Consider the following 23,815-nt stretch of genomic DNA (forward strand, 5'->3'; position numbering starts at 1 on the left):
CCCCCCCACCCCCCCAATCAGTGAAACACCTCTCACCTTTGTCCCTTTAGTCAATGACTGGTAGAGCAGGTCAATCAACAACCCTAGTACAAGCTTTTTCGTATTCATGGTATCCACTATATAAATGATCAATAAGTTATTTCCCCTCAATGTAAAGTGATTTGAGTCCTCGTAAAAAATGTTGTATAAAATGCCACACATTATACTGCATTGTGTGGATTGCTTGTACTTTGATCTGTCAAACGTTGGGTAAATAAGAAAATGGGTTAGACTTGATTGAGAGGAGTCAAGTAAACACACACCACATAATAATCTAAATCACTTTATTAATTTAAGTTAGGTAGAGACACTAAACATCGGAAAACACATTTGCTCCACTAAAGAGCAGTCTTAAGAAAATTACAAAAAGAGGCTTATGTCATACTGTCAACAAATGGCAAAAATTAAGAGGTAGAGAATTTAGGCTCATTGCTGTGGCTGAAGGAATGACACCTATTGGAATGTAGTTGAAATTCAAAATCTGTCTTCCCTAAAGTATATAAAATATCCAAACATCAAATACAGTGGAGAGTCATTTCCATGGAAGGACTTCTGGGAACTCACAACAGTTAAACATTTACATTTCACTGGAACTGGACAAGGTGGACAACAGACAGCGAAGTGAGAGCATCACTTCTGAACAAAGATGTGACAACTCTGGAGTGTCTCTACATTACAATTTCCTCAAACATAAAACTGACTTGAAGGTCTGGTCCATTAGTTGGATTGGAGTCATGAGAAATGTTTTGATTGACATGGCAACATCTAATGAGACATATTGGCTGTAATAAATCTACACAACCAATCACTGACTGGTATTAAACATTTGCACATAAATGACAACAAGATTTATTTGCTCTCACTTGCGTTCACGATTGACATCCCAATGTGCTACAGCAGAGTTCAACACAGTCTATTGACCCCATTCATGGAGTTTAATTAGAGAAAAATAGAGACAACCAAGTGATAGGAGAGGACACATCTTCAGAAGCAGCTGATAAGAGTTACTTGGCCATCTGTTCCACAAGGTAAAGAATGGTGTCCACTCAGTACATTACATTCTGTCTGGACCTTCTGAAACCATGCACCCCACTGGGCAAGCCAAACACAGGCTGGTATTAACATGTTCAACTGCAAAGTAATGGGATATTCAGTCTTAATACAAAAGAACAGCATCTACAGGTGACATTTCCTTTTCAATATCATGGCGACATAAAAAGAAACATGAAAATGTTTTAAACTCAAAATAGATATTGGGCAACAGTTTGACTTCTGAACTCAACAACATGGGCTAAGAGTCACAATGTGATGGGATAACCATTTGGACCATCAGTTTGTGATCGGTTAGACTGTGCCTCTGGGGACGCTGGGATGTGAAATGCCAAGTTGAACCGTTTCTACACAAAGAGGGTTGGCAGTGTAGAGAAAGTCAGTAATTACAGTGCATGTCTACAAATAAAAAACAAAAAAGTGACACGATTTTACTGTTCGTACAGTAACATACTGTATATTTCCACAAAGACACTAGATAAGGCTGGTGACTACATTACGTAAATAGTTAATTATTGAATACCTTTTTTGTATGATTTCAAAAACTATTGACACAGTATATAGATGGTTGGTTTCTTTAAACAAACCTTAGAAAAACAAAGACAAATAAATCCTTTGTGTAGTACACAGCTTTCTTTGTTCCAGAGGAACAATATGGTAAACCTTTGCATCTGCTCAATGCAAGTGCACCGGTCTAGATTCAGTCTTTTTTTCTCTCCTTCTTCTCAATGCACCCTCAGTGGTCGTATCCTCGTGCTCTAAGGTTATGTGCCCCTGTGCGAAACAGCGCCCCCTAGATCCCGTTCTTGGCCTCGTTGTTGTTCATAGCCTCTTTCCGCTGGGCCAGGAAGGGGTACATACATTTATCAGCTCCCAGGAACCGGTACATGCACACAATGGCCTCAAAGGGCAGGATGCTACAGAGGGGAGAGAGGTTACTTTGTTAGACCCACACAGCTCTACAATACACTCAGTGTGTTGAATGTAGATGTGATCATTTGAAAGCATCAATTAGAGATTAGAGAGGGGCAGGAATATAGAAGGGGGAAAAAAAAAGTGGAGAGCGGCAGTGAGGAGGGAAAAAAAGGGGTGAGGGAGCAGTGAAGAAAGAAGAGAAGGAAGGGGAGGAGCAGGATGATTAGTGAGACGCGGAGTGATGCCTCACCTTTTCATGAAGTTGACCATATAGACTATGCGAGGCGTGCAGATCATTGCCTGGTCAGTCAAGATGGCCCTCATGGACTGTGTTACACAGAACTCTGGCTTCAGAGGTGGCAGGAAGGGCTCAATCTCCTTCCTGTGTAGAGAGGAAGTCAACATGGCGCAGTTAGAGACTGCTGAAGCATATCCAGTGAGCTACAGTATTTAGGACATTGCATATCAGGGAATAGCCCTCTTAATCTTATCCAATCGTCTGATCTAAACAATTAATTCCAATCATTTCTATTCAAGCCCTTTGAGGGGGGAGGTTCACCTTCCCTTAGGACACACACAGTGGGGGAGGGGGGGGGGGGGGTATTGTAACTGCAGAGGGGAAATGTATCCAAGGTGCATCTGTTTAGAGAGGTTATCCCTTGGGGAAGTGGCCCTCATTGTTTGGGGGATACTATGACATTTACATTACTGGGCAAGACACTTCCAATATCGGTACTTCACCATTATCTAATCTTGGAACCAAAACTCGTTCATAGAATCCCATATTGTATGGAGGGAAACTGGAATAGTGCAGGTTCTGTTAGTGATATTACGAATTTTCCAATTCAAGCTGAACATGATGTCTTACCTTATCCTGCAGCCTCTGAACATGCCTGTGTCGACCAGGTAGGGGCACACCAGCGTCATCTTAATGCCATCCTTATCCGAAGCCTTAATCTCGTGGCTCAGCGACTCATGGAAGCCGATGGCACCAAACTTACTGGCACAGTAATCCTGTGGAGTAAATGAGAGAACAGGTATCGTTGTAAAAAGCTGCAACCGCACTAAAGGGTGTACATTATCAACACGGCCCCAGGCATCGCGGGTTTCTCCTTCCTGTTAATGACACGGCCACAAAACCCCTACGAAGCCCTGTCCTCCGTTCTACAGTTTCATTAGCATTCTTTTCCAGTGCATCAGGAGACGCTTCGGCTTGGCGGGAATGTTTTGATGTGGTTCGCCGTGGAAATAATCTTCAAAAAGAGCTTGGGCAAACACAGATGCGTGTCGATAAACACTGGGCGGATAAAGAGATTTGACTGTGCCCACATGACAAGCCTGCCAGCTTTGGTCCTGAAATTAATGCGTTGCTCTAAAAATCACATTCAAGGCATTTCAAGGAAGCATAATAGGTCAACAAGAATTGTACTGTGCTCCTCTCCCTTTGAAGGGACACTTAATCGTTATGGATGAATGCCCGTACAACAAAAGCAAACGCGCAGCTATAAAAACAAAAGGACAAATGGGGAGGCAGTCCCTATAGACCAGCTGAAAATTACACCGATCTAGGCTAAACTGTAAGAATGTGCTCTGGAATATTATTGATAAACCATTCTCAAACATCCCTCCTGAATACAGCAGAGTGTGACAGTTACAGCCATTGTTATGGAGACGAAGACTACATAAAATACATTTTAACAGTCAGATAACAAAAATAATAAGTACGGGGCAGAAGAAAAAAAAAAAAAAAAAAAATCTCCTCCATTGAAAGTGTGTGAAGTGAATACTGAGCGAGCTCCAATCTCTAACAAAGGCCTGATGAAGATGTCTCTCTCCTGCAGGGACCCGTCAGCCTGTTCTGGCCCCAGAGCCAGGAGCCCTACAGGGACCTCACACCCCCACAGCTCCAGACAGAGGGCCCCGTAACAGGCCCCCCTAAGCTCATCTGTGTTCCTTAATTTCCCGGGTGGGGGAACGCCAGGAAAAAGGGGAATCTCCCCGCCACAGCATGCTAGCTGGCATGCTGAGCATCTCTAGAACAGCCTGTCTGTTTTCCGGCCTGGCTTTAGCGAAGGGAGGGAGGGGAGGATGGATGGATGCGGCAGGGCGGGTGTATAGTACTAACCTCCACTCCAGCTGTGCTGAATAAGCCCAGAGAGCTGGCAACTGTCACAATGTGGCCATGATTCAGCTCCAACATCTTGGGGAGGAACGCCTTGGTGGTCTGGAGGAAGGACAGAAGAGAGAGAGGAAAAAAGAAAAAGAGGAAGGTTAGTTTACTGGTGCAGTTTGTCTGTGCCAAAGCCCTTTGATCCCCTCTCTTCTCCATGGTGATGCTGAGAGAAGAGCCCTTTGAATGAGATTTCATAACAGGCTTCCAAAGGCAGGCAGACTACTGGAGGTGTTACAGTTGTAAAACACTGTAGTTCTGGTTAGTGACATTAAAATGCGTCTTGTAGCAGGTGTGAATTGGGTGCAGAGAGAAGAGGAAGGCTAATGCTTTCTTTAGACAGTTACTCAATGAGAGATTGAAACAGAAAGAGAGATCTAGCTATACTGTACAACTCTGTTCTTTTCCCACACAGATCTCATACCCGGTGATGTGCTCGCTCTAAAGAGGTGCCGACAGCACCAATCATAGGCCTCCGTTCACTCAACACATCCCACAATGCAATTCAGACTCCGTCAACCCACAGCCCTGTGCTCTGCCCAAGCAGCGGTCTGAGGGAACAATACACACACAAAGCAACTGCAGAGGAAAGAGGAGAGATGAAAGTGTTTCACTACTGCCACGTGAGGGCCTAAGTGGTTCCACTAGATAACCCAATGGGAGTCAGTGAGAAGAGTAACGCTAGGACAGATTGACAGGGATTTCTGTGAATTAACGGCAAAAGCTGTTTCTCACCCTGTCTACTGACTTTGCAATCAGTGTGTTCACAGCATGGGCCAATCTGTAGGCGTGACACGTGACAGCACTGATTGGCCAATTCCTATCAGTCTCCCCTTAGGAGGGCTCAAAACACCCAGCAGGCCTTTTGTTACTTAATGGTGCCAGATTCAGTGGAAAAACAAAAACAACTAGGCCTATCCCAGTTGTCATTAACATCTAGGCGTGGTGTAATGAATGGGCATAGAACACAAATGAAGTTGGGGTGGGGGGAGAGAGATATTGGCCCATCTACCATTGAATAGAACCACAAAAAAATCTTTAGAACACCACATGCAAGAGACAGCCAAAGCATAATGGTGCAATGCATTGACCGTTGTTGATTCAATGTGTTGTAACTGCATCAGTCCATATCAAATAAACAAATGCAAACCGAATGCTTTGCTGCTTGAGGATTCTCCATGGAGCAGCACAGAGCCTGCCCTGGAACAGCCCAAGGAGCCAAGAGAAACAGAGTTCTCGATGATATCACCTAGTTATAAACATGCCCTGGAGGCGTTCGCAGAGCCAGTGTGTGAGCATGGTACCAGGTTGTACAACTATGCAAGGAGAGGGCAGGAATGCCTGAAATCTGCTGGGAACAAAGCACAGCCCTGTCAGACATGCACACTTTAATAGGACCTTGATCTGTAGATCTGACAACCTGCAGGGCTAAGACATCTCCCTCTCTCTTTTTCTGTAGTTTGTTATGTAAGGTACCAGAGTAAGCACTACATCAACTTGGGCCAGCCCATTTTAATTTATGGACTGGGAAAGAGTGATATAAGCAACTGGCAGAGTAAGGGGTCTGCTGTTAAAGGGAATTCTATAGCCAGGTAGAGCTGATCTGATTTGAAGCCAAACATCTGCACTTTTCCAGAGCATTAAATGTGAAATTGCTGCAATATTCAGCTCATCGAGTGATGGGGGGGGGGGGCGGGGGCATCAGGACTGGGCAAAAGCTGAGGAAGGGTTCTGGATGCCAAGATGGCGGTGGGTGAGTGGGGCTATGCGTGCAAATGGAGCATTAGCTGAGATATGCCCATACCTGGCCCGAGCCAACACCTCCCACCCACACAACAACCTACAGTGGGGAGGGTTCTCGACTTGGCACCATGGCCAATTCACAATGACTAAGGCCTGCTATCAAGTTAGAATTAGCCAGGTTTGCAATTTTTGCCAATTGTGATTGAAATGCTTAGACTTCAACTCAGCAGAAGGGAGAAATTGAGGGAAGAGCGTTTCAGGATGTTCAACAGACGATCCGGTCTTCAAAACAGGACCACAGAAAGGGTTCATCATCCGAAACCCGCCCTCCAGTGATGCCCGCATGCCAGAGCTGCCATGAGAAGCAGGGCGCGACCTCCGGCGACCTCTCGGACACGAAACGTGTGAAAGCAAACAGGGGCTCATGTCTTACATCAGAGCGGGCGTAATTGGGTCTCAACGCTCCCCGTTCCGCTAAATTACCCTCCGACAGAGCCAGGCCTCCTTGGCCCATGCAGGGGTGCCTTGCCCGCTGCGCCCCCTAATTGGTGCGTACCCCCAGGAGCATTTTAGCCACACAAAGCTGCTCACAGCTGGGGTGTCAGGCTGCATTAGTGCTAGCGCCTGACCAACAGGAATATGAACAAATATTGGACTTTGAGCCGGACCAGATGGCCATTTAATTAGACCGACCCCTGCGTTGACCTGAGAGAGTGGACGTCCTTGCTTAAATCACCAGACCTATCTGGTTTGGTCTCAGTATTGATTGAATTTAAAAGGCTTGAGTGGACTGGTTGTTGCCAGTGCAACAAAATTGGGAGTGGTCTTTGAACCTTGGTCCTTGGTTGACAGGAGAGATGGATGTAAAACCTGTAATGCGGACATGCTCTGGTGGTCAACCGAAATATCGGTGTCATTCTCAATTACATCCTCAAATACACAACTGGAGACCAACTTCCCTTCCAAGCAACTGTTATAAAACAAACAGGCCAATAAGGGCAACAGTGCTCAGCCTTTTCCCAGACTCATTAAACCGTAAATGGAAACTCTAGCATGTGTGCAGCCCTGACTCCAGCAAGGAGGAGTACAGGTGCACCAGGCCCAGGGAGGGCCCCATATAAAACCAGTCAAGTAGGACCCTTCTGCCTGGCTGCCTCCTTTCTCTGGCTGCGGCAGGAATGCAGCTCACGGAACTTGGCTCCTGTCACTTGGCATCTCGTCAAGCCGATCCGCAGACAAGAAACCAATTGTCAGATAAGTGGGTCAGGCAGCGGCTCGCCATTACCCCCTCGCCTGTGGACGGGACAGGACTGGACTGCCCTCCTTCCTCCTTTCTCTCTCGCTCCCTCTCTTTCCCGCCATGTCACTCTCCAGGGAGCTCAGAGAGAGAGCCTTCGTTTCCACTACATGAGCACAGATAGAGGACTGCAGGAGCAGATTATTACAGGAGCACCGTGCAATGATTCACATTTACAAACACATGTGATCAAGATGGTTTTTCGTATGCCATTTTCCTCTAACAGACGGACTAGAAATCACAGAGTAACAAAGCCAGCAGAGTGAGTAACAACATTCCCTGTATACCATTGAATACCAATTCATCTCCCATTCACTCAGCGCCACCCATCCAGCTGCACTCATCCAATAAAACATGTCCCTTATCCATCTCCCCCAAAAAACAGTGAGGAGAAGAGCGAGGGACTGAGTCAGTGCAGAGCATGACGCAGGGCCGGATGGTTAGAGCTTGCCCCGGTGACTCCCCCATGCAGCTGCACCCGGACCCACAGAACCATGCCTGGGGGACCAGAGGGGCCATGAGGGGTCTGGAGGGAGGGAGGTGGTCCCAGGGTTGAGTTAGGGCTGGCAGACACCCACACACTTAGATAACCACCCACTTCCTGCTCATGTCTCCATCTGAGCCCCATTCCCACCATACTATCCCACACACACAAAAAAAAAAAAAAACTCTCCCTCCCCATCTGGACTCTGCCCTTCCCTCCTCTGTTTCACACTCAGCAGAGCATTTTAGATGGAGTGAGTGCAGTGAACCCCTTGCCAGGTCCTGTTGGAGGAACTCAGAGGGGAGGATATGGCTGTTGGTTGGGAGGCCAACCTTGGGAGACCTTGCTAGAGGGCCAGACTAGTCTGGGACTGGGAAGGAAGGGGGGGGGGGGGGGGGGGGAGCAGAGAGTTTTGGGGCATCACTTCTGTTAATCAGCTACAAATGTTCCCTGGGTGGGCCCAGTTATAGTGAGCCTGCAGGATATTTTTGAGAAATAATAACCAAAGCTAGACAAGGCTTATAAAGAAAACATCCATCATTGCAGCTTCTGAGTGTTTATTTTACTTTTCCTCAGAAAAGTCAGCTTTCCAAACAGGCAGGGAGAACATGCAGAAGGCTACATCAATCAGTGAAGCATGAGAGGAACAGAGAGATGACAAGCTTGAGAAAGCAGAGCTAGGAATTTAGCCGCACTTTGTAAACTAAACTGACATACAAGAACTGGACCACTCATTCTAATCCTCTTTTTTGGCAAACCGCAAGGAGGAAATAAAACGTCCTATTGTAATATCCACAAAGTGCCAACAAACTACAACAAGGCTTCACATGCACACATCCCTCTAAACTGGTTTTAACATCCTACTCAACTACATAACAAGGCTACATCAAAATCTGTGGGTATTTCTTGAGTCATGTGCCACAAATGGGCTATTTAAAAACCTGCTGTACAACCAAACATATCAAAGCTTTGTGTAATACGCCATCTGCATGTAGTGAGCAATTGCTCAGCGACTCCCGTGTTTGTGGAAGAGAGGAGCGGACAAGTCCTTGTTGGTCTAGGGCTCTATTCAGCCAGCTTGTGTCTTTAATGAACCACATCCTCCATTCTGCCATGCTGGCCTGTCCCCATTCATTAAGCCCGGCTTTCATCTGGCCCCCCCTTAAAGAAACCGCACTCTGCAAAGAACAAGAGAAAACAGAGGCTCAAACCCCTAATGAGAATCCAAAACTATACCACCAAACCCCTGGATGCTGACTGCACCGCTTACGGGATCTAAAGGCGAGAGTGTGTGAATGAATGGGGACGTCCCTTAGTAAGAGAATACATAACCTGTCTCGTACACAGCCAACTGGTTCAACAAGAGATTTTCATGCTCAATTTAGAGAATCAGCACGGTTCTATGGTGTCATTGAGAATGAAACAGTGTCTCTTATCTCCAGTCAGAAGACCCTGTGGCTTCAGACTGTTAACACTAGCTCCATCTCCTCCTCTCAATACATCATTTATCAGGGCAGAAAGAGAAATAAGAAATAAAAATAAAAAAAAATAAAAAATGAGAGAATGACTCTAGAGAATGCAGGTCTCTAAACAAATTGCCCACCATCACAACACTCACCCCACATGGGTGGTCCTCCCCAAACAATGCACTCCGCACTCCTCAGTGTGTACTTGTGTACTAACATGAGCTTAATTAGATGGGGGGGGGGGGGCAAAGTGAGAATGGGCCTAATACAAACAACAAACACCCGCCTCTCCCTCCCTCTTCCATACAGGATGTGCCCCTCAATAGTTTTCTAATTACCCAGCCTGAAGATCGGTCCTGGGGTGCCAACACACACAGCTCAGAACTTTCACAACAACTCAACCTCTGCTCTTAAATAGCCCGTTCATCACTACAACCACGACCTACAGGTCCTCTACATCAGAAGTACAGTACTCAAGATAAATATTCATGTTGGCAGGCGAGGACGATAGAGCCAGTGAAAACAAATGGAAAACAGAGCGGAAACACCAGGCAGAGGCCAAGGTTTCATGACTATCCAATGCCCTTAAGAGGTGTGAGACAATTCTAGTGGATGGGTATAGCATCCAGTAGGAACCTCTTCTCCTCTCCAGGCGGACGCCAGAGATTTGTCAGAGAGCTCCGTGCAGCAGCGAAGGGAGATTGACATACCACAGGGATCATCACCATCATGGGCTGCTAAACAGCTGCCTTCAGAAACATCAAACCAAACCAATGACTGCAGCTATAGGAGAACAAAGCTGGCTGTATAAAGATAGAAGCGCATCCTCGCTCCCCACACACACCTAAATTAACTTGCATTTTGCACACGCAGTGTAGGATTATGAAGAGGCATGCAAAGAGAGGGGAAACATTCCTTTAAACCTGGCACCCCACTAAACACCAGGATAACAGGTGATTACAGAAACTCTGACAAGCTTAGGTGAGAGCTTTTATGGAACTGATGTCACATACCATCACTATGTAATCCACAAAAAATAATGGATTTAGCATGACATGTACTTTAAAAAAGGTCAACGGGCCTTTACCATGTGCACTAAGAGGATGTGTACAGTTATAAAGCAAGAGTCACCAAAGCCTATTGTAGGTTTGTCATGATAGTATCTGGACCTGGATATTGAGACCAACTCTAGCTCAGGTTTGCACTGAATGCGAATGTGTAGGAACATGTGTAGGGGGCTGACAAGCAGAGTAGTGGGCCATTAAATGAGTAGAAGGATTAGGGGTCTCACACTCGGTTGGGTGCAAGACAACATGATCCAGCCTCTTCCACATACTCAGGTTAGGGCTATGAGGAGTACAGGAGGTAAGGCAGGGCAGGGGACTCACCCAGAAGTGTGCGTGGCAGTTGACCACCATGGTGCGCTCAATCAGCTCATCAGGGCACTCCAGTAGGTGATGGCCGGAGACAACGCCGGCATTGTTGATCAACATGTCCACATTGCCCACCTCACGACGCACCTTCTCAGCCGTGGAATACACACTCTCACGTTTGCCCACGTCGCATACGTATGTGTATACCTGGGGCTGGAATGGAGGGACCTCCTCTACACCTCCAACAGGTCCTACAGAGGGACACACAGGAGGAATCAGAATGAGAAATAGCATGTCACAGGAGTACAATGGAAGCAAAATGTAGAATCAACAGTTGAGCTACAGGCATTTAATACAAAGATGTGAACAGCATATTTGCCTTGAAGTTAAGGAAACCTTGATGTAAAATACTTTTGTTACATTTTGTCTAAGCATGCTGAAACTGTCATTTTACATAGTACATTGCACACAGTGGGATGGTAGGTCAAATACATTGTCGCCCCCTAGGTAATTGCTGGGTAGCACAGCTCCCAGTGAAGGGAGAGCAAGTGGTGGTGCTCAACGGACTTTAGATGAGAGCTGTCCTCATGTGGCTGCTGGTGTACCATGCATATTGATGGACCTTGCGCACAAATAACCAAAGCATGATCTTGGGAACAGTTTGAATCAAAACGTGAACACTAATTAGAATAAACTACCATCAAGTCTAAAAAACATAAAATCAATTTAAAAAAAAATCAAGGGTTCAAATGTCAATTACAATACCTAGGTTCGAGCAAGTATGGGCTGCTATGATGCCATCAATGTATGTGGATACAGTGTGCGTAAAAATGCCGTCAGCAATAGCCTACTCACCGTCTTTGGACATCGGGCTGTCAAGCTCACGGTAAATCTGCCGCACCATCTCTGCAGTCTCCTCGTTGCTTTGGCTGTTGATGTCCCAGAGCACCAGTACTGCCCGTCTCCGAGCGAACTCCTTGGCGAAGAGGCGTCCGAGGCCACTTCCAGCCCCGGTGATTACACACACCTGTCCCGCGACACTCTTCTCCTTCGGCCGCACAATCCATTTCACTCCGGCGGTCACAAAAGCCCAGAGCACTTTCAAGATGACCACAAAGAACTCCGCAATAATGACCATCATCTTAAATGAGATAATAAGGCAATAGCAAAAGAATTCAAATAAACTGCAGGGTTTTCTTCCTGCGGTCTAAATGCCGGTGTTGGCAGTGTTAGCCAAAGTTGGAATAATCAACGGACTGACACGAGAACCAAATTAACTGTCCATTCAGCGTTGTTGAGTAGTATGAAACCAACTCTAAAACAGTCTAAATACTGTCAATACAAAAAAATACCTTCAAAACGGAATGGAAGTCTATTGGCTGGCTTTAGGTATCTTATTAATTACAGCAAAACAGCACAAATGCGTATATCGCAGCCAGCCACTGGATCAATCAAAAATGATAAGAAAAAACTGTAACTGCAAGCTGTTTCTCGGACAAGAGTCCAGTCACAAATGCGCACTGTTTCAGTGAGTTGCGGATAGCTGCCACTGGATTGCCCCCTTCTGTTGCAGTGACAGTCTTTCAGTGATCTCACAACACAACAGCGGCTCACGCGCTTTTTAACCACTCCGCCGTCATTAAAGGACCCAATCGGACAGCGACCTGAATGCCTGACAGATAGAAAGTAGTATATCAGCGGCAGCAAGATAAGAGGAGGGGATAAAAGGGGGAGCGCATTTACGATTACTTTATTGTAACATAGCATATACGTTATCTTGTAGGATGTTCGACATTATTAATTAAATGATTGATAACAAATGTTGCGATTGAATAGTGCTTAGGCTTTTGGTACAGAAAACTACAAACAATGAGCAGCGCTGCTGTGCTTCCAGTATTTACAAGTAGAAAAAAGGTGCCAAGACACACTAGATGAAAGTGGATAGGCTCGTATCGAATTTATACATTTAATAACAGAAGCCAAAAAATGTAATAATACCAAGGACCCCAATTTTGTGGAATAATACAAATAAAAAGAAAAAAGCATCGTCAGACTAGTGCTTTAAGTACAATTTTGCGTCGCTGATTAATAGTGAATAGTTAATTAATGTATGGAGGATTATCAGTTCCACAATGAAAATGCAATGTGAAAGTAAAATGAGGAAAAACGTTAAATGACATTACACACCAAGTTTTTACCAGTAGAAGGGAACCAAGATTGTTTGGATTGAGAGCGCTTTTATAGAAACCCGAAGGGGGAGAACTCACATCTCATCCACCAGCTGCACCCACTTGATGTGCTAATTTCTGATTCCTCAGAAACTTAACTTGTGTTATAACTTGTAAATTGTGTTATTTTCCAAATCTAGTAAATCATTGAGGTCCGGTTGTGGGATGTCATCAGTGTGCATACTATTATCATAAAGTAAGAACTCCAGAAAAAATCTAATTAAAGTAACGAGAAATAATAATTCAACACCATGTGCAAAGTTCAATTGTTCTTTAATTTTGTTTGTGGAAAGTGTGCATGTATCATGACGATAATGCTGAAACGCATCAATATTATTGTGAACATATACTGTACTGGTTTATGCGCGGTCAATCTATTTAGAGGGATTCTTGATGCACGCTCGAGTCTGGCATTATAGTAGACAACAAGTAGGGGCCTAAATGTTTTAACTGACACATGCGCAAGAGGAAAATTCTCTTTCTCGGTGGACACAATGGCGGACGCAGAGTGAGTGATATTTGCTCTGCTAAAATCTATTCCCATCTTTCAATTAAACGTATATCCCACGTTATCTGTTATCGTACAAGTCGTCTATAGAAAATAAACATCTTAGTTCAATTAGTAGTGTGAAGTATTTCGTTTTCCATTTGAAGATATTTGTAGACATTTGGTAGACTGGTTGTCGGCTGAACAAGTCCGACTTGGGAAATCTTTTGCACATGTTTCAAACGAAATGCATAACCTGTAGTATAAAGAACATGTCGGGAATAGGTAGAGAATTACATATTTCTAGTTATTGTGGTGTTAGGTGTCCACAATCATCCCAAAAGACTGTTATGATACACTAGTTCCCTGCCGGTGGTGCTATGGACATACTCACGTTTCTCATCTGGCTAAATGGCTAGCTAGCCGGATTGTAGCGGTGACGTTGCTGCAACCTATTTGATATCGGAAAATCGGCTCGCTATGTTTTGGAAAGAACCTCACTATGTCCAGCGGAATATTGTTGATTTGACACTTATAGGAAGCTGACACGGCGTTGTATCTCTATTACAGAAAGAAGGTTCCGGCGGTCCCTGAGAGCCTTTTGAAAAGGCGAAAGGCCTTCGCCACCATGAAGGCCATGCGCATCAAGAAGATGCTGGCTGAGAAAAAGGTAAAGTTGGGCGAATACAGAAGCTAGGTGGCAAGTACCGAATAACTGTCTAGTCAATACGATTACTGTCATGTCGAATAACAAGAGGAAATTGAATTGGCGGCACCAATCAACCTGCAGTTTAGTAAACATTGGACCGGATTTATCATGCATAGTGAGAACAATGCTGCTCATGGAGGTTTTCCCAGTTGCAGTGCTCACACGCGATAACTTCTATCACCAGGCTCGCAAAGTGACCAGGAAACTGATCTACAAGAGGGCTGAGAAGTATCACAAGGAGTACAGGGAGATGTACAGGCGTGAGATCCGCATGTCCAGGATGGCCCGCAAGGTTGGAAACTACTATGTCCCAGCCGAGCCCAAACTGGCCTTTGTCATGAGGATCAGAGGGTGAGTGAGTTTGAATTGTTACATTTCTGCTGGCTTGAGAAGGGTGATTATGCCACCAGTTTTGCCAGATTGTAGACATTGTGGTTAATGATGCTCAAACTTTTTTCCCCATCTTAACGACCATGGTGAAACAGATCTGAAAAATAAGCCAATTTAGTCTGAAACCACATTGAACTTGATATCTCTTTGTGGAAAACAAGTGACATGTATATGTATTGCTGTAGCTTATGGCCCTCTCCTTGTTTCTCCCAGTATCAACGGTGTCAGCCCCAAGGTGCGCAAAGTCCTCCAGCTCCTCCGTCTCCGTCAGATCTTCAATGGTGTGTTCGTCAAGCTGAACAAGGCTTCCATCAACATGCTGAGGATTGCCGAGCCCTACATTGCATGGGGGTAAGGCTGGCAATGTCGTCTTTTTGAGGAGTTGTTTGGGGGCAAAGCGGAGGCCTAGGGGTTCTTTATTGGTTTATTCAGTTGGATAGTTGGTGAGATTACTTAATTTTACGGGACAATTTTAAACTGTTGGTGCAATGATTGTGTACCCTTCATCAAAGTTCTGCACAATGTGGTTAATGATGCTCAAAACTTTTTTCCCCATCTTATCGACTATGGTGAAACTTATCTGAAAATAAGCCAATTTGTCTGAAACCACATTAGTAAACCACTGGTATTTGAAGGCTAAGAAACTGATGTATAGACTTTCGTTTGTGGCACTGGTCAACTGGTGTTTGGGTGGAGGCTAATCACACTGACTGTAACCTGCTCTGTCCCAGGTACCCCAACCTCAAGTCAGTGCGTGAGCTGATCTACAAGCGTGGCCATGGCAGGATGAAGAAGCAGCGCATTGCCCTCACAGACAACGCCCTCGTCGAGAAGGCCCTTGGTATGGATTTACTCTACTCATTTGGTCTGTATCTAGGACACAATCTAGTGTCATTTCTAATAAAACGATCAACCAAGGACCAGGGACTTTGCAGGTGCAGTCCACACTTGACTTAAAAAAAACTAGGTTTGGTGTCTTGACCCTTAGATCATTTGTTTCATCCAAAGGACACTAAAGAAACTTAGATTGCACTTGTAAAGGGATGGTTCCCTGCTTTCATGGAAGTGTCCTTTTCACTCTTTAGTAAGATGGGACAATTTTGTGCAAAGTTCTGCACAATGTGGTTAATGATGCTCAAAACTTTTTTCCCCATCTTATCGAACATGGTGAAACAGATCTGAAAATAAGCCAATTTGTCTGAAACCACATTACAGAACTACTGGCACTTTACAGCTGAAAGAGTGACACTGGTACACACTTCTGCCTGTGAAAAACACAGATGTTATATTCTCACTGTGACCTATCCCTTCAGGGAAATATGGCATCATCTGCGTTGAGGACCTGATCCACGAGATCTACACAGTTGGAAAGAACTTCAAGCCCGCCAACAACTTCCTGTGGCCCTTCAAGCTGTCATCCCCTCGTGGAGGCATGAACAAGAAGACCACACACTTTGTGGAAGGAGGCGATGCTGGCAACAGGGAGGACCAGATCAACAGAATGATCAGGAGGATGAACTAGTTACCATGGTAAGATTGAATGTCTAGCCTCTTATGGTTTGCTCAGATTGTCAACAGCTGCCTTAAAGGAAGGTGTTCAATTGGTGCTCAATGGCAAAAGTATGGGAGGGGGGTGTGAGAATGCATCCTCAAACTCTGCATTACCATAACTAAAATTGTGACGAGCTTTCCCACACTGGTCATGCCCAGACCTATGTCCTGTGTCACATTGATCATGTCTTCTCTTTTTTGCTGCTGACAATCTGAACATACCAATATGGATTTTTCACTCTGGGTCAGAGCAAGAAAGCTTTTATGCCAGTGCAAAGATTGAGTTAGAAGTGTCCAAAAACTGGTTAGAATTAAACCTTGGGTTATATGCTACTGGTGAATTCCACAGTTTTAACTTTCTGGGTTCATTAATTTGTACTTGGCACCTATCTGTGTCTGACATCTCTTAATAGAATAAGAACACGGCTACATGTACCATAGTTAATTTGAATCTCCAAAAAGTGCTGCATGTGATGCAAAACCTGTAGTCTTATGTCAGCTGACATTTATTTATGACAGTTTTATTGGAGTAGAAGGTGTTGTCTAATGTTCTCGCATCTAATTGTTGTATTTCTCTTTCAGATTTTTCACGGGATTCTGTCAAGTCTGTACAATAAAAATAAAAAAAACATCAAAAACTTTTTGTTGTCTTCCATAAGCAATTGGTGGTCAATGTTTGTTATATGATAGCGCCATCTTGTGTGGGGTGGTGGGACTACCCATGGGTTCCTTTTCTGTACATGTGATCTATGTTGGTCCCATAATGACATCAAGCTACAGTCGCAATAATTATGCATTTAGTTTGTATAGCGCTTTTCTCAGTACTTATCAAAGACCCTGTATTCCATGGAGGGAAGAACAGATGGGTAAATAAACAGTGAGTAAAAACAAATGTTAAAGGACTAAAAGCAAGTTTAAAAATATGGGTTCTGAGGGATCGTTTGAAGGAACATGCTGGATTAATTGATGGGGTTGGGGGCTGCAGGTTAGTGTATATTTGCAGTTTAGTTTGCCAAACTCATTGGACTTAAGCGGCAGCAGGTTCATGACTTAACTATATCAGTTCAAACATTACCTTTTTTTTTATTTTTTATTTTTTTTATAGTCTTTTAAAAATTCATGAAATGCATCACTGACTAAACTGATTGAAGTCAGGGCGTGTATACGATCTACAATGACTCGTCAAGAAAATTGAATGTCTAGCCACCTACTGTGTGCCGTCTGTAGCTATGGCAACGGCACGACTCAATACGGGGATAGCTAATATTTTCCCGCTAGCGGGCATTAGCTCACCGTTAATGCTGGCATATTAAGGCTGCAGAGGCGATTCCTCGCCAATTGTGAGAAGATCGTGACAGTGCAATGGATTCTTAGGTTTACATTCGTTTCTGGCCATCCTCAATATTATACTGTAATGCACACGATTACAAGTCCGAAGTTGATGGCATTACAGGTCGCAGTGTCGCTGACCACTGCCAAGGAGTTCTCCGAGGGCGTCTCGGGTTGCACCCAGCTTGTTCCAGGTTATTATGGAGCTCTCGCACATAGTAATTATGCGAGTATGAGAATACCTGTAGGGAGACTCGCCGGGGTCAAGCCAAATGTCCACACAAGGAGAAAATATCCTGGGATTCAGAACAGTGAGTATTTTGAAACAAAAGTGATCTTGCCATCTGGCCCATGGCCATGCATTCATATACACAGCAGAAATTGGGTCACTATAGACCACTATCAAGATCGTTTTACTCATGACAATGGCACTGCACAGGTCTTGTTGATAGTGCTTTGTATCCGTATAACATCATGATGAAATGTGTATTGTAGCTTGTCCAATCCCAATCTGATCTTGAACTTTTACAGTAGCCAACACAGTTGGCAACAGCATTAGAACCCCCAGCAACTTAATGTGTACATCAGGCCTCTAGAAACATGCCTTCCTATTTTGGAATTGCAGACTCAAGGGATGGTAAAGCTTTGGATTCCACCTGTATTGTAGAAGGGTAAGTCCACAAAGAACATGTATAATAATTTCAGTTCGTCTGATTTCAATTTCATTTACATTCAAACAATTCTACACATTTACATTATACATGTTGTTTTTTTAAATTTGTTTTGTCAAAGCCAATAATATGAGCTGTTTGTCTTTTATGTACCTGGCCAGGTCCACTCTCATGACCAGAGATGACACCTCTCTAGCCAGACTTGGGTCAGATAACAATGTCAACGAGGACAGCGGGAGACACTTTCTGTTTGATAAGAAATGGAAGAATGACGGGATGTTTTCCAAGTATGATTTCAGAGGTATTCAGTTTTCTAATACAGTATTTTGACCAGACATGGAAAACGTAGGCAGTGTGCTTAGTAGGTTGTCACTACATAATCAAGCCAGTAGATGGCGCACTTGGTACATGCATGATTTGTAAAGTCCCAAGCCGCTCAATATGAAATATGGTTGAACTTGAATTCCATAACATGATATTCCAAAGCACTAGTAAATTGCAAAAAACAAACAACTGCGTGGCCAATAGTAGTTAACCTCTCATGTTTCACCTTGTACTCATTGAACATTAGCAGATGGTTGTAGAAAATTAGCTTTTTAAGCTGTTGCCTTAACCATAGGCTACATTCTATAACCTCAGCTCCATTCCTGTATTTATCTGAGTTTCCTCTCACTCTACCCCCAGATGAGAGGCTCCCCAGACCCAGCGGTTTCATCCCTCCACTGCCACGGGACTACCAGATGCACAGGTCTGCCAACCTGCACCGCTACGCCCTCCGCAAAGAGCTTTCCCACGGCCCTGCTCGGCCTTTCACCCTGGCGTAAGCAGCTTATTATGAATATTTCAGCTATCCCATTAATCCAGTGGCTCAACAGCACTGTCCATAACTCACATTTCAGAAGCTGCACTGCAGGAGATTAGCAATTATATTATGCCAATGCCCATGTAAAACAATGAGAGAGCCAAGCCCTGGCCTAGCTGATCGCAATTTATAGTTCATTACCTCTGATCTGACAGTTGTAAAAGCTCAGGTTTTCAAAATGATTTCTCTTTTATTTATTTTTTTAAAGTCTATGTATAGCACTCAGCTGGAAAGTTTTCCCTATTTGGGCAATGCCGTCGGCAACATCTTTTTCTAACAGATCATTCTAATTTCCAGGTCTTATGAGGGGTATGATCTTACTTCAGGGCCAGCCATTCTGCTACCTTCTGCCATCTCACTCAATGGAAGACACCCATTCTCAATCGATGGCTACAAACACAAGTACCACAGCATTAGAAATTGAATTATTTTCTTTCTTTAGTCTTTTGTGGCATTCTGATTCCATTCTGTTCTCTTTTTTATTTCCCCAGACAGAGAGTGAATAATCGAACCTGCAGCCCGTTCACAATAGGAGCTAATCAAAAAAGTAAGTTGACTTATTGCCTCAGGATATCCACGGACCCACTGCCCTCATAAGAGTGTATGGTACATTCTATGATGTTTGATGAAGGCTTAACCTGCCAGACCAGACACCTCTGCAGCACAGGAGACAGCTCTTTGGTCTACCCAGCATTCAACCGGGTACAGGTGTGTATGACATTGATTTAGAACAAACAAATAAAGCTTCTTTTCAGACAGTGCCTTCCTCAAACAAGCACTGTGGGTCCCACTCCTCATTGTTGCGCAGTGTTCTGTCCATCACCTGAATGCTCTTATGGAACAGAACAGGACAGGGGGCTTTGTGGAGAGAGGAGGAGTGCTTCCTGACAGCTTGTCTTGTCTGTCTGTGGCAGGAGGCTATTGCCCTGTCTCTAACTCTAACACAGTGTGTGTGTTTGTGTGTGTGTGTGTGTGTGTTCATGTGCGTGTGCATGTGTTGAGTTTTGAGCACCCACTGCTTTGTTTCCTAGCCTACCTCTATCCTGTGTGTTCTGGTTCATTCAGTGTTTGTTTTCTTTGGGTTAGGGTTTGTTTTGGTTGCAGATGCTCGAGGTGTGAGCCCCCTTCCTGTCCATGTCCTGTCAGTTTATAGGGCCTAAGGGTATCAATGCTACTTATGTATTGTTTGCTTTCCAGCCCAGCTGTACACAGATGCTCTGATTGACTTAACCCAAACCTCGTTGAGACCAGACTTAGTTTGGAAAGCCTGGGACAAAAAGTAGCTACAAAGGTGCTACAAACCCCTTTGAAATGAGTGAAGCCTCGCCACAGTTTTTCCTTCAGGTTTTCTTCCATTTTCTACAATGTTGCAAGCTAGCATTGGCAACAACTCAGTGAGTGTAACAATTGTATATTGTAACCTAGTGTTATCTTCTCTCTGTGTTTCTCCAGACCAGACTTATCCAGACCCTGTGAGCGGTGCGCCAGCCTCGTTTGTCCAGAGGCTGTCTGAAATTTCCTCTCTGGAGGGGGAGACGGTGAGGCAGGAAAAGATCAAGAAGCTCAAGAAGAGCAAGAAACAAGAGTCCTGACCAGTCTATTAGCCAATGAGAGAAACCAGGGGCCAAGGTTCATGACCTCAGATGTTGTGCCAAAGCCATCTGATCAAAATAAAACAACATTTAGGATATCATCAACTGTTTTTTGAATGTGTATTTAATTCTAACGTAGCGTGTTGCCGCTATGTGATAGCAGTATGTCACTCAACATTGTGAATGTTCAGTACAGAATGTGGGGGGAGTTGATTCCTGACTTGAATGCCTCAAATGTTGAATGTTACATTCCTGCACGAAACTCAGGTTATCATTTGTGTGATACTTATGTCTTACTGTGTGGTGTGTGTGCAGTATTATGAAAGAATTCCAGAAATTCTCCTGTTGTTGCAAGTTGTGTCTCTAACCTATAACCAAATGTGTATTTATACAAAATGACAATGCTAAACTTAAACCAACAGCTATCATTATTGTATCCTGTTTCGGCAAACCCCTACTGTCTTCCTGGAATTAAACAAATACTTGTTTGCTACTTGTCGTTGTCATTCTGCAATCCTACTAAATCCAATAGAGAAACTACACTCACTAAACACTTTATTAGGAACACTATACTAATACTGGGTAGGGCCTCCCTTTGCTCTTGAAACTGCCTCAATTCTTCGTGGCATTGATTCCACAAGATGTTGGAAACATTCCTTTGAGATTCTGGTCCATGATGACATGATTGCATCACGCAATTCATGCAGATTTTTCAGGTGCACCTTCAAGCTGTGAATCTCCCATTCTACCACATCCCAAAGGTGTTCTATTGGATTCAGGCCACTGAAGAACACTGAACTCATTGTCATGTTCATGAAACCAGTTTGAGACGACTTTTGCTTTGTGATATGGTGCATTATCATGATGGAAGTAGCCTTTAGAAGATGGGTAAATTGTGGCCATGAAGGGATGCACATGGTCAGCAACAGTACTCAAATAACTCTCAGACTGTGGCATTCAAGCAATGAATTTTGATTGGTATTAACGGACCCAAAGTGTGCCAAGAAAACATTCCCCACACCATTACACCACCTCCACCATGAGAAGGTGTACAGGTGTTCCTCCACCATGAGAAGGTGTACAGGTGTTCCTAATAAAGTGTGTAGTGAGTGTATATGGATTATTGGATTGAAAGAGAGGCAAAGATAACATTCCAAATTAGAAATGTAGATAATATAATCATAGATAAACAGTTAATATAATCATAGATAAACATAATCATAGATAAACAGCTTTGGTCAATGTAATATTCTATGAGTCTATGATACAAGTTTTACCTAGCAACATTTGAGGCCTGTCAGGGTTGTAACATATTACACTGAATGAGGAATCACATTCAGTCTGCATTCCATACAGTACACAAAATCATTCCCACAGATCACGGAATGTGCCCTATTCCCACCATCTACATTGTTTTGTTGCAACATAGGGTGCATTTTATGTCACTGAATAGATGGTCATTGTACTGAACAATGAGGGCACTCATACTCTATTGTATCTGTTTTGAGTTGGGTGAACTGGAGTGAGAATCACATGGAGACATTGAACAGTTCATGCTGTCAGTTGTGTAACTTTTGTAGTCTTTCTATGGTATATTGTTATATAATTGAATTAACCTGGTAGAGTGAAAAAAAAAGTTGTCTGCCCAATCTCGTTCCCCAGCCGTGTGTTTGGCAACCCAAACTAGGGTCTTGGAATTACCCCTATTACACGTCTGAATCGTGCACAGTAGTCTCCCATCTCTCTTATGTCATCAATGTTTGTGTACAAACAGCAAAGAGGCATGATTAAAACGTTCTGAATTATATTGAGATGTATGACAGTGGTTAAAGATATCAAACTGATTTCTCAGAAGCAGTAGAAATCCTCTTGACATATTGATGTCTGTTAGGGAGGATAATTGACAGTGGGTTTGGTGCCAGAATCTACACCTGCCATCAGCAGAACCACAGACTTGGCCGAGAGGCACTGGAGGAGAGACTAATGACTGGCACACACTAACACCTCCACAGTCCCATCATGCCTTAGAACAAGAATGTCTCAATCAGAAAACTGTAATCTTTTTCCCTCAGAATTCAGATGATTCACAAAAGTCAACATAGATGAAAATGATTTAAGGTAAGGAGACACAGGTGTTTAGAGTCTAGGATTCATAATGTACATGAACCTTTTAAACACTGGCCTACTGTATGTTGTACGAGCTTCCGCTGACCTACGCCTGTTCAGTTTCCCTATCCTCCTTATCCTTTTAGGAGTGAGTTGTTTGACAGTTCAATGAGTAACCATGTGAAGTCATTCATTAGAATGTTCAACAAAGGACATGATATGCTGTTTGCATTCCTCAAAAGGGAAAGGAATGCAGTATGATCTGAAAAGTATCTGAGGAAAATCAAATGACTGTGATATAGGTATGATGATAGTAAGTAGCCCCAACAACAGAGAGAGAGCAAAAGTAGAATGTGAGATACAGCCCGCTATTAATCCACAAGCATACAAACCCCTATGGTTTGGCTCTTCTGTGAGCACAATGTTGTCATAACATGAAGTCCTTCATGTCTCGCTTGGATTGAGATCAACGCATCTCAGGCGAAGGCCAACAAAGGATTACTGTTAGATCTTCAGGTGATGCCATCTGTCTGGCCCCGCTGACCTATCATGTGCATCAACTCTCCAATAAAGTCACTCTCAGTTTCACTCACTGCCTGTCATTATGGCCAAGGCATCCAGAAACAGAGCCAAGATGGCCACATGACTGGCTCTGAGGCAGTCAGATGGAGAGGCAGATACTCCAGTCAGTCACTGAGGTAATTTTGCTTGAGGCTAATGGTCTGGACAGTGACAGATCATGGCTTCTGATCATTTGAAAGGCTTTAAAGGGAAAGATCAAGGCTTTTAACTTTTATGTCTGTGTGACAAAATGTAGGCGATGAAACTCTTCCATCAAGTCAAATAGCACGACAGAGCTTCTCCTTGAAAAGTTATTTACATAACTAAGGTCACATGTTTGAATACTCTATAAATAGCTGTATTCATGCTTCAACTACAGCTTGTCTGTAACAAGTACTGTAACAAAGTTAGACATTAGACATAGTCATTGTGTTCCTCTCTCCCCTGTACTGTAAGGTGTGTATTTCAGGGACTTGCACTGACCTAGAAACAGAGAGCCATCCCCTTATTCAAGCTAAGTGAAGGGACTGTATTCAGGTGCAAGTGGAGGCTGGGTCTCTCTCTTCTCCCAGGGTTTACCCTTCCTTTCAAGTGTAGTCAAACAAAATGACCTGAAACAAACAGTAAACAAAGAGACCATTAATAAGAACTGTGCTGGGACTTGACCACAAGTGGTTTATCATTTCAGCTCAGCTCAGTCCAACCTTGCAACCAGGGCCTGTGTGGCTGGTGGGGAGAAACTCACCAAGTGTTATTTTTATTTGATGATTTTGAAATATACTGTATATGATG

At 43.9% G+C, this 23,815-nt stretch overlaps 2 protein-coding genes across 2 annotated transcripts; one reads left to right on the plus strand and one right to left on the minus strand.

The window, feature by feature from the left end:
* Window positions 1–326: 326 nt before the first annotated feature.
* rdh10a (retinol dehydrogenase 10a) lies at window positions 327–12,108 on the minus strand. The gene is made up of 6 exons (XM_083677998.1): window positions 11,393–12,108; window positions 10,553–10,788; window positions 4,130–4,228; window positions 2,873–3,018; window positions 2,255–2,386; window positions 327–2,006 (listed from the first exon to the last, which is right to left on the minus strand). The coding sequence occupies exons 1-6, from the start codon at window positions 11,676–11,678 to the stop codon at window positions 1,883–1,885; spliced, it is 1,023 nt and encodes a 340-aa protein (XP_083534124.1). The 5' UTR covers window positions 11,679–12,108; the 3' UTR covers window positions 327–1,882.
* A 1,074-nt stretch (window positions 12,109–13,182) lies between these two features.
* Window positions 13,183–16,623, plus strand: rpl7 (ribosomal protein L7). Its single transcript, XM_083665414.1, has 7 exons — window positions 13,183–13,273; window positions 13,823–13,922; window positions 14,146–14,312; window positions 14,565–14,702; window positions 15,083–15,192; window positions 15,665–15,881; window positions 16,485–16,623. Exons 1-6 carry the CDS (start codon window positions 13,260–13,262, stop codon window positions 15,871–15,873), a joined length of 738 nt encoding a protein of 245 aa, XP_083521540.1. The 5' UTR covers window positions 13,183–13,259; the 3' UTR covers window positions 15,874–15,881; window positions 16,485–16,623.
* Window positions 16,624–23,815: the final 7,192 nt, after the last annotated feature.

The sequence above is a fragment of the Argentina silus genome (genome assembly GCF_951799395.1).
Source record: "Argentina silus genome assembly, chromosome: 1".
NCBI classification, from domain to species: domain Eukaryota; kingdom Metazoa; phylum Chordata; class Actinopteri; order Argentiniformes; family Argentinidae; genus Argentina; species Argentina silus.

What these genes read in the sequence shown, in the direction of transcription:
- rpl7 (XM_083665414.1), top strand. An exon ending in GAGCCCTACATTGCATGGGG is followed by an intron (nt 14,703 to 15,082) that starts GTAAGGCTGGCA and finishes GCTCTGTCCCAG; the next exon opens with GTACCCCAACCTCAAGTCAG. An exon ending in CCTCGTCGAGAAGGCCCTTG is followed by an intron (nt 15,193 to 15,664) that starts GTATGGATTTAC and finishes CTATCCCTTCAG; the next exon opens with GGAAATATGGCATCATCTGC.
- rdh10a (XM_083677998.1), bottom strand. Translation starts at nt 11,678, where the DNA reads ATGATGGTCATTATTGCGGAGTTCTTTGTGGTCATCTTGAAAGTGCTC. An exon ending in CAGCCCGATGTCCAAAGACG is followed by an intron (nt 10,789 to 11,392) that starts GTGAGTAGGCTA and finishes GTCCCTCTGTAG; the next exon opens with GACCTGTTGGAGGTGTAGAG. An exon ending in ACTGCCACGCACACTTCTGG is followed by an intron (nt 4,229 to 10,552) that starts GTGAGTCCCCTG and finishes TCCTTCCTCCAG; the next exon opens with ACCACCAAGGCGTTCCTCCC.